Raw genomic sequence first — 10,945 nt, 5'->3', positions numbered from 1 at the left:
ACTTGAACTAGTCACACTGCTGGTTCCGACGTCCATCTCTGTACTCTCTTTGTATTTGCGTCTAGAGACGACCAGTTTGGTGGCGGTACTTTTCAAGCTTATCAGATCACAGTTCTGACCTGCCAGTCCCCGCTGGTATAGAATTCTCTTCCATCCCCACAATAAAGTTGTTTTGAAAAAGCAATGGAGTACTCTTAGCTCCCTAGAAAAGAATACAATATAAAACTAACAAGCTTTCCATTCCTGCCGATTATTCTGGCTTTACACCCAATGGCAGAGCCCTCTGCACCTGCCTTGGCCATGTCTTCCCTAAGAGTCAGAAGAGAGGTGGGGCACCCACTGACGTCGCATTGCTCACCCTATCCACCCTCTCCAAGCCCCACATTCGAAGTTCTCTCCCTGAACTTAACTCCCAATCTTCCTACATCCCTCCCCGCATTGGAGTAAAGAACTGAAGCTCACTCTTTTCCATACTCGTCTGATCAGTAAATTCTAAAATCCCTTTTCCTTGCAGAGCTCAGATGGGTAAGTTTTTGGGTTTTGGTTGATTTTTTTTTTTCCCCTAAAACTTGCCTGAAACCAGTGTCTGGCCCTCCGACACCCCGAATCTCCTGGCGAGAGGAGTAGCCTGGCCAGAAGGCTCGCCGACACCCAGAGCCGTTGAGAACAAGATCGGCCCCGGGAAGATGCAGGCGAGCTCGGAGCCGGGAGCCAGGACCCCCCGGGCAGCCGCACCCCGACTCGCCGGCCCCCGAGGCACCGGCGTCGGGATCCCAGCGCCTGGCAGGGACGGCGGTCCCCGGGGGCGGGTGGGCCGGCCGGGCCGAGGGCGCTGCGCCGCGGCCTCTGGCTCCTCCTCCGGGCGCCGCGCGGCCAGGCCGGTGGGTGGCGGCTGCCCGGGCCCCGGGGGATGGCGGCGGCCGCGCTCCGCCAGCAGGTGGCCCCGGGGTCCCGGCGGCGCCGCCTCCTCCCGGCGCCCCTCCTCCCGCGGGGGCGGTCAGCGCCCCGACCCGGCTCGCACCCTGCCCCTGCCCCTGCCGCCGCCGCCGCCGCCGCCGCCGCCCTCGGCCCGCCCGCCGCGTCCCCGGGGCCGCGCTCGCCGCCGCCGCCGCGTCCGGAGCTGTACCCAGGCCGGCCCGCGGCGAGCGCCCAGGGCGCCGGCAGCCCCGGCCCGCCCTCCCCGCCCCCAACTCGCTCCCCAACGGAAAGTTCGGCTCCGGCGGCGTCTAGCCCGGCAGCCGGGGATGAGCCGGGGTCGGGGGGCGAGCTGAGCGGCGGCCAGGAGGGGGCAACTTCGCCCGGGAGAGCGCCTCCCGCCCGGCCCCGCCGGCCGCAGCCCCCGGGCGGGCTCGAGTGGTTTTTCCCTTGCTTGTGCCTCCCCCCTGCGGATCCAAGAGACGGACCTTGGTCCCCGCGCTCCCGCTGCCGGGTGACAAGAGCCAGCGCCGCCGCCGCCGCCGCCTCGGCCGCCGCTCTCTCTGTCCCTCCGCCCGGCCGCCCCCGGCCGCAGCCCCTGCCCTGCCCGCCCGCCGCACCATGGAGTTCTCGGAGAGGAAGCGGAGCAGGAAATCCCAGAGCTTCAAACTGGTGAACCGAGGTAAGCGGGGCCGGGCCGGGCCGGGCGGGGGGCGTGCGGGCGGCCGAGGGAGGACTTGGCCGCCGCGTAAACAGCCCCCGGCCCGCGGTGCGGCCAACTCCGAGGGCCGGGGCTCCGGGTACACCCCCCCCAACCCCCCCGGGTCCCCTCCCCGAGTCGGGCTTCGGCCGCACACACGCCGGGCGGCGAGGAAAGTTGTGCGGCTGGGGGTGAGGGGGGAGGCAGGATGTGATTCCGCGTAAACAAGTCGGAGGGCACATCAGGAAATTAGCAAACAATGACACTTGGGGAGCGGGGAGCCTTCTTTGGTATTCCTCTCCTGTGGCTTGGCGGCCGGGTGGGGGAGGACGCGTCTCCATGAGGCCGTGCGGACACCCCCCCCCCCGGAGCAATGGTCGTGGTGGTTTGGGGTTGGTTTGCTTTTTCCGCCCCCCTCCTACAAAAAGAAGGAGAAAAGGTGGTGGTGGCTGTTCTAAGACCGAGAAAGAAGCTCATTAGGTGTCCAAGCCCAGAGAAGAATTGTTGACATGCAGCATCTTTCCCGGATATGTCATTTGGGCAGGAAAGATGTTTTCGAATAGATCACGTAACAGTCAGATAAGTATCATTAAAAAGAAAAAAAAAAAAAATCCAGCCGGTCCCTGACGATTTAACAGGTGTACACCGCGGTCTCTGGACTTCGGTTTATTTTATTAGGGGAGAGGAAAGTTGAATAGTCCTGCTTGTGTTCAGTGACTTGTTAAAGAGTCTTTATTTTTCCTGATTTGACTTTTCAAAAAACGATAAGAATGTAAGGGCAGACAAAAAATTATGTCTATCAAAATGCATCGTGTCATCTTAAATTAGAGGCAGGTGACTTTTTCTCCCTGTCATGTCACAAGTCGCAATATTGAGTTTAGAATAATCCTGTTTAAGTGTCGTCTTTAAATCAGCTTGAAGTCAAAACCAAACCACAGAACCTGTCCACTTTGTTCCTCTGTTGTAGTATCTAGCATTGGCATCAGACTAGAGAGCCAGGCGATTGTTTTAACAACCTGGAGAAGTCACATGTAAGCTGATGAAAATTAGAGGGCGATTGCAATTTCCAGCTAAGCTAACTATGGTGTAGATTCAATAAAGCCTGCTTTCAGTTAGTCTGAAACTGATTTTGATTATAGACATTTTGAAGATCTACTCCTATCTGTTAACTCCGATTTAGTTTGGATACTGTTTGATGAAAAAAGTCTGGCGTAGCTGTACATATTCAAAATATTTGGCTTTGCTTTTTACTCTGTACAGTTTTTTTTTTCCCCCAGCAGTGTTGATTACTCAGTCATTTGTACTTTAAAAGTACCTCCATTTGTGACTGGCCTGTTGGTCTGTTTGATTCATTCTGGAATCTAGGTGGCTTTCTTATTTATGACCTCAGGGAACTTTGTTGTTCAGTTGCTGAGTTGCGTCCAACTCTGCGACCCCATGGACTGCAGCATGCCAGTCTTCCCTGTCCTTCCCTATCTCCTGGAGTTTGCTCAAACTCATGGAACTTACTACTTTATCTTAAAAGTGAGATAAGTTTTGTAGACCTTGTTCTGGGAGGGCTAAGGCCCCCAAAAGGGAATCACTGTTAAGAAGGATTGTCTAGTTTCTTACTTAAGCAATCCTACTTTTTGGAAACAGTTGCCAAAGTGCAGTAGCCTCTTTAGAGAAGCTTGTAAAATACTGTATTTTAAAGTCTGACTGACATAGCAAGTCTGTCTTTTTCCTTTTTTTAAAAAAAAAATTACGGGTCTGATTTTTCTCTCTGCTCTGCAGGTGCATTTTTAGAACTTAAACGATAGTATGTTGAAGTGCGGTAGCCGAATGCAAGACTTGCTTTCTTATTCCAAATTATACTATATTTGAAGTAACAAATCAGTATTTTTCATGTGTGCTTGCCTGCAAGCTGCTCAAAGGCTAGGATTTCTCTGGATAAACTAAGAGTACCAGGTAACTCTGAAGCGTACTATCATCTACTCATGCAAATGGCTTGTGGAGATAAATTTGGAATCTTCTCCTGGTCTATGATTGGGCAAGGTTTTTTCTTTTCCTTATAAAAATACTTGTCATTTGGAAGAAAAGAAGCGTGGTATGTAATTGGCATCTGTGGACCAAATTTCCTGTGAAAACTGTGTGATCAAGCAGAGCTGTTTTCTAAAGTCAAAATAATAATTTCAAGTTTGTGTACTTCTCCAGAGTAAGCAGAGCAGTAGAGATTACCAGTGACTGCAAATTCTGTGATGAACTTCAAAAAATTAAAAAGTGTAGCTTACACATAATGTATATAATGAGATTCTCGCCTTTCTTGCTTATTCATATCTTGCAGGTCATTAGAATTCTAATTTTTGGCTGTTTTCTCACCCCAGATTATCACCATGAGGTCTATAAGATCTCAGACTTCAGCAGCGATGTTAATGGGGAGGCCAAAGAGACACAACCCATTTTTTTAGGTAGGTTCTTATGTCAATTAATTTCTCAGCAAAACAGTGTGGCCATTTGCAATTAGGGGGAAGGGGGAAAAAAAAAGATTGTGCCAGAATGGGAAATGTCTTCCACCGCTTAATGTATGACATTCTTTTCAAGACCTTTTATTTTACAGATTGCCAATAGATCCCTTATTAACATGGCTAAAAGTTGTAATTTCAGACATAAATGTTTATTAGTGTCTACACACAGTGCTAATTATCACTCACTCCCGGAGCCAGAAGCTGACCGTGCAGTTTTGTGGCTCTGTGTTCACCCCATTTACATCGCATATTCGCTGGCATGCTTCATTGGCAATAGTTTGTGTAATTGGGGTATTACATCTTTGACATCTGGATAACAGAAATTCAATTTCCAGAAAGCTGCTATTTGTTTGGTTTTTGCCTCCTCCTTGGGTGGGGTAGAGAATTAATATGCTGTCTGATGATAATGTCCCTTCACCGTTGTGGCCTGATTGCTAATCCTGCCATGACAAAATTAAATTAACTCTCCAGCCAAAAAGCAGAAGGAAAAGGAAAGTGTGATGGTCCGCTGAACCACCTCTAGGTAGGACTGGTGATCACGGAGCCGCTCCTTGTTCGTCCTCCCAGCTCTGTGCTCACTTCGTACCATGTCAGAGAAGGGAGGCCAGTGCTCTCACCACCCTCCTTCCTGAGCCACCCCAGGGCCAAGTGGAGCAAAGCAGCCCTTGGAGGCCCTCCGACAAGAGGAACTGCGTGATGGATGAGTAGGTTCTCTAAAATGCTGCCGCTCTGTCCACGTGCGGTTTTTAGTACAGAAACTGTACCCAAGGGGCCTTGCTCATGCAGTTTGTTACTTGTAGACCATAAGCCGAAAAGGCTTCCCCGATAGCTCAGCAGGTAAAGAGTCCATCTTCAATGCAGGAGACAGAAGAGACACAGGTTTGATCCCTGAGTCGGGAAGATCCCCTGGAGAAAGAAATGGCAACCCACTCCAGTATTTTTACCTGAAAATTACCATGGACAGAGGAACCAAAAATGAAACAAATTAGGATTTTGCCACTAAGGATGAAGTACCTGTGAGGTCGGAGTGGAGGACAAATCATGGCACTGGGCCTCCACGGTACCCTTTCCCAGCACCTCCTAGAGCCTGAGTGGCTGTGTGAGAACTGGGTGCCCCATGAGGAAGCAGAAGTGAGAGACAATCCTGGCAAGAGCCACTGAAAGCAAGGGCCAGAATGGCCGTGTCTCTGGGGAGAGTTGATAGGTCATTAAAAAGAATTTTTTTTAATTGGAAGATAATTGCTTTACAGTATTTTATTAATTTCTAGTGTGAAAAGTGAAAAAGTGAGTGTTAGCTCAGTTGTATCTGACTGTTTGTGACCCCAGGGGCTGTAGCCCGCCAGGCTTCTCTGTCCACAGGATTCTCCAGGCAAAAGTACTGGAGTGGGTTGCCATTCCCTACTCCAGGGGATCTTCCCAACACAGGGATCGAACCTGGGTCTCTTGCATAGCAGGCAGATTCTTTACCATCTGAGCCACCAGGGAAGTGCAACTACGTAAATCAGCTATAATGTATACATATATTCCCTCCCTCTTGGACCTCCTCCTCCATCCCACCCATCTAGGTAATTACAGAGCACTAATCTGAGCTCGCTGTGCTGTACAGTAGCTTCCCACTAGCTATCTATTTTACACATAGTAGGTCTTTTGGAAGCAAGATGGGTGCTCAGATTCAGGGTACCGCTAGTTAAAACAACAAGGAAGCCAGGCAGTTGAGGATTCTCTTGATCTTGCTTGAAGGAAGAGAAAGGGTGGGTGGCAAAGGACTGAGAAGTCAAATGGGTACTAAATAGAGCAGGAGCCCCCAACTTCTGGGATCTGAAATGCCTGATGATTTGAGGTAGAGCTGATGTAATAATAATAGAAATAAAGTACCCAACAAATGGAATGCATTTGAATCATCCTGAAACCATCTCCCTGCCCCAGTCCCTGGAAAAATTGTCTTCCATGAAACCAGTCCCTGGTGCCAAAAAGGTAGGGGACCACTGGAACAGAGGTAAAACAGGAGGGGAATGATGACATTTCTTCCACCAGCAAGCACCGAAGGTGTGTGGATCTTTCCATCCAGGCAGAGACTGTGGCTGGGGCCAGCACCGCTCTCAGCACCTGTTTTCTGTTCTGAGGGTCTAGAACCCAAAAGGTTCACAGTCAAGAGAGGTGCTGTGATCCAGGAGGAGAATATTCCTGGACTGCACTCTGTTCAGTTCCTTCCACTTATTCAGAACCCTGTATTTTCAGTTCCCTTAACTCGATCAGTCGGAATTCTATATCAAAGCACCACTCAATCTAGCCATTTGAAAGGAAGAACTTGCCAATTAGTAGAAAGAGGTACATTTATCATAAAAAAGGAACATCATATCCTTGGTTTAGTTCATCTCCGACACAGCAGGCTGTTCCCCCTGTCTGCTGGGTACTCGGAGAAGGGTGAGGATGCGATACAGCGGGTGGACTCCGGGTACGAGCGAGTGAAGGGTGTAGAGCAAGCAGGCGCCAGTGCTCGGGACTTGGTAAGAGGCAAACTCTCCAAGGGGCAGGCCTGGCTTCATCTTTCCTAGCTTGATCCCAGGAAGGTAAGAAAACATCAGTGTAAGGCCAGGCTTGCGGTAAGTTTCTAAGTCGCTGTTGGTCACAGAGGCCTTAGACATCAAGAGACAAAAGATGGAACAGGATGAAAGTGCCTGGGTTATTCTCAGTCTTTTGCTCATTCTGGGGAAAGTGGGATATGGCTTCCATAGAACATTTCTATTTTGTGATCTTCAGGTCAATTTGGAAAAAAACAAAACCGGAAGAGCAAACGATTATGCAAACCTGATTTCTAGAGTAATTGAGAATAGTTACTGATAACGTATGAAACACAGTTCTGTTGTTGATGGTGTCGTAAAGTGGACTTTTTTAGGTTATAGTTCTTTTATGCAAATGTCAGTCACGTTTGCTTTGTAAATGGTTTGAGTCCACCCGTGATATTACTCATCGTGGTGTAGAATTCTGCATGAGGTTGTGACACCCAAGGGAGATTGTTAGCAAAACAGCAGAAGCTGTTTGACCTATGACACATTCCTTAAACAGGGCCTCTGGCATGCTGCATGGGACTTTCTGTGTTCAAATGTCCATGTGTCATACCTGATACTATCCGCACCTGTAAGATTACAGTTCATGCCTCAGGGAAGGAGAGCACGCCAGAATTTGGCAGAGGTTCCCACCTCAAATCAGTTTCCCTGGGATATTTTTAGGCTGTTGACTAAAGCAGCATATTCAGCAGGGTAGGATGGCTCAGTGGTGTGAACAACTTGACTGTGAGCTTTTTGTGCGTCCCTCCCACATGTTTAACTTGCTGACAGGGTCAGGAGAGATTACCCTGTGGACATGCACCTTGTCCGGCTGGCCGTGATGGGCCATTATGAAGATTTGAGTACTATTTTGGAGAAAATTTAATTCCTTTTGATCTATGTAACAGATTTTTCTCTTTTTTTTTTGAGAATATATGAAAAACTCAGCACTTTTTTGAAATGGGAGTGGTTCTGGGGGCAACCAAAGAAGTGGATAGGACAGGGATCCTGCTCTCAGTGATTAAAATCCAGCGGAACAGGGACTTCCCCTGGTGGTCCAGTGGTTAAGACTGTGTTTCCAATGCAGGAGGCCTGGGTTTGATCCCAGGTCAGAGAACTACATCCCACATGCCTCAGTGAAGACCTCATATGCTGCAACTAAGAACTGGTGCAGCCAAAAATATAAAAAATCCAGTTGAACAAATTCAGGACACAGTGAAGGAGTAAAATTCAGTCATCCGAACAACTGCCGTAGTCTGAGCACTTCCTGTGTGCCCAGCGTTGAGTCGAGTCCTTGACAAGAAGGGTCTCATTTACCCCTCCGAGCAAATCTCTAAGAGTCCTCACTATCTGTGTTTTGTAGACAAGACTAGAGGTGTTGGGCTTCCCTTGTGGCTCAGCTGGTAAAGAATCTGCCTGCAATGCGGGAGACCTGAGTTCAGTTCCTAGGTTGGGAAGATCCCCTGGAGAAGGGAAAGTCTACCCACTCCAGTATTCTGGCCTGGAGAATTCCATGAACTCTATAGTCCATGGGATCGCAAAGAGTCGGACACAACTGAGCAATTTTCACTAGAGGTGTCAGGGAGGCTGCCACAGGTCTCCCAAGGGGCAGGTGCCATCGCTGGGAGCTCACCAGTCTGTGTGAGCTGGGAACACCCCACAGCACAGCATGTGTGTGTGTTAAATGACAGATGTGAGCCTTTAGGGCAAAAGCTGAGCTAGAAGGAAAGGATCACATTGCAGGTGGGATGGAGAATGCTGGGTGGGATGGAGAATGCTGGGTGGGGTGGAGAATGCTGGAAAGGCGACACTGTGACCTCAGGGAGGGTTTGAATAGGCAGGGGAGCTGGAGAAGATTCCAGGTGGGAGAGGTGATGGGAGCCTCAGAAGAGAGCTCAGTATCACTATAATCAGACTTTAAGTGAGGGTTGTGCTCTGGAGTTTGCACAGCACTGGCCCAGCTGTCATGATTTTTTTTTTGTTTTTGGCTGCACTAGGTCTTAGTTGTGGCACCTGAGATCTTCGATCTTTGTTGCAACATGCAGATCTTTAGTGGAGGCATGCAAACTCTTAGTTTCAGCATGTGGGATCTTAGTTCCTGACTAGGGATCAAACCCAGCCCCCCTGCATTGGGAGCAGAGTGTTAATTAACCACTGGACCATCAGGGAGGTCACATCCCCTGATTTTTTTTGGGGGGGGAGGGGGCTGCCGTGGGTGTGGGCTTTCTCTAGTTTTGGCAGGCGGCGATTACTCTGTAGTTGTGGTGCATGGGGTTCTCATTGTGGTGCTTCTCTTGATATAGAGCATAGGCTCTACAGCGCTGGCTCAATAGTTGTGGCTTGTGGGCTTAGTTGCCCCATGGCATGTGGGATCTTCTTGGACCAGGGATCGAACCCATGTCCCCTGCACTGGCAGGTGAATTCTTAACCACTGAACCACCAGGGAAGTTCCATCTCATGACTTTTACAACGGACCTGTGTGTAGCCTGGGTGGATGTCATTATTCCCATTGCCCAGAGGAAGAAACTGAAGCTCAGAGTTAAGTGACTTGCTCATAAGTAGCAGATCCTGGACTAAACCCAGGACTCCTGTCCCAAGGTCTTTCCCTCTGCCTGGTTGAGCTGGGCAAATCCAGGGATCATTGGAGAGACCTCAGCCAGCATCAGGGCACTTTTAGGAAGTATTTTAATGCAAGAACGAATTTATTATCCATAACAGTAGCAAACATTTTGGAAAATCCTTTTGTATCTAGATTTTGTCCTAGGTTTAGTGTAATAGTAGATGTGAAACATGTCTTTTCAGGTGTCTGGTCCCATTCATTTGTTTAGTCACATCCGGTTATGTGCTGTGCTGGCTGTTCTCTCTAATGTTGATTCTGTGAAACAGCTTTTAGAAGACGAAGCTCAAGGTGCAGTAGCCAAGCTGAGCAAGCAGGGTCGAGATCTCTGATGTTTTGAATCTTTCAATGGCTTTCTTGATGACAGCCAGCCAGGGTCCCCCGAATCTCAAAGTGTCTCCTAAAGTTGGGAATCCAGCCAACCAGAGTAGTGTCATTCACCAAGTTATCTGGGTGCCAGGTACCATGCTAAGAACTTTGTTTTGGGAGTTTTTTGGGGGGGAGGTGGAGGGAGTCACACCTTGAGGCTTGTGGGATCTTAGTTCCCCAACCAGGAATTGAACCCAGGGCCACAGCAGTGAAAGTCCTGAGTCCTAACCACTGGACCACCACGGCAGTCCCCATGTGGAGAACTTTGCATGTTATCCCATTTGTCCCCCAAAAGTATTATTATTCCCACTTTGAGAAATTTGAGGTTTTCACGGAGTAACTCAGTGACAGAACCAGGATCCAAACCAGGGTTTGTTGTCTCCAAAACCCTCTTACCCACGTGGGAAGCTTGTTGAAATGAGCTCCCAGGGATACAAAGTTTGGAGGGGAGCAGAGCAGCCAGGAGCAGGTGGAGGAGGTCCTGAGGTCCCATGTCCCATCTCCTCTGCTGGCCTCTGCAGAACGGTCAGGGTACCCTCAGCATCGTGGGAAAGCCTCTGGTTCAGATGGTTTTGGAGAATTCCTACAGCACTGATGCTATGTCTGGTTCTACTGTGGGTCCAGAAATGGTTTCGAAAACAAGAACAAGCAAAGTCCAATCTGAGAGCCTCTTGAGGAGCCTTAAGGACTGGTGGCTTCTTCAAACATAAGTGCTCATAAGTACCTGCGCTTATGTGGCTGTGGGTGCAGGCTTAGTCGTCCTTGGAGAGGACTCACTTTATTGCCTGAAGTTTGAGAGCTTTTGCTGCTAGGCTGTCTCATACTTCCACTAATCACTGAGTTAATACTACAACCCCTCCAGAAGGTAGGTGTTATGTCCCTTAGATGAATACAAATGGGAAGCTGACCTCAGAGATGACAGCGACTTGCCCAAAGTCACACAAATTAGTAGCTGACCCGGCTTTAAAATCGGATCCTTTGACACCTCATTCTGTCCTCTTTTCTCTGTGCCAGAGCTGCCTCCCCACCCCCACCCCCCCACCCGCACCTTCTGCTCACAAAAGCTGATCTTAACATGTAATTCATCATCTTACCCCATGCTCAGAGACTGAACTGTCTTCTCATGGATTCTAGGGTCAAGTTGAAACCCCTTAACTTAGTGTTGAGTATCCAGTCTGCCCCTAATCTCCATCTCCATCTTCAACTTCAATGTAACTCATCTCCCTGGGCCCCACTGCCCCCCCCCCCCCCAGCAAAGTAGGGTTTCAGGTGAGAAAGGGGGCCCCAGTGCAGG

The 10,945-nt window shown here is 49.5% G+C and overlaps 1 protein-coding gene across 4 annotated transcripts in view; it reads left to right on the top strand.

Moving 5' to 3' along the window:
- Positions 1–411: 411 nt before the first annotated feature.
- Positions 412–10,945, top strand: part of BEND7 (BEN domain containing 7) — an 85,763-nt gene continuing 75,229 nt past the window's right edge. For 3 of the 4 annotated variants that reach the window (XM_052650907.1, XM_052650908.1, XM_052650909.1), the window contains exons 1-2: positions 1,215–1,597; positions 3,979–4,062. In XM_052650907.1, coding sequence (XP_052506867.1) covers positions 1,537–1,597; positions 3,979–4,062 — 145 coding nt within the window. In that variant the 5' untranslated portion in view covers positions 1,215–1,536. Of the gene's footprint in view, positions 526–1,214; positions 1,598–3,978; positions 4,063–10,945 lie in introns of those variants that run through there. The other variant, XM_052650906.1, reaches the window with a different exon arrangement.

This window comes from Budorcas taxicolor, chromosome 13, assembly GCF_023091745.1.
Source record: "Budorcas taxicolor isolate Tak-1 chromosome 13, Takin1.1, whole genome shotgun sequence".
NCBI lineage: Eukaryota > Metazoa > Chordata > Mammalia > Artiodactyla > Bovidae > Budorcas > Budorcas taxicolor.
Note: the sequence above shows the minus strand (reverse complement) of the source record. Positions and strands in the feature narration are given on the sequence as shown.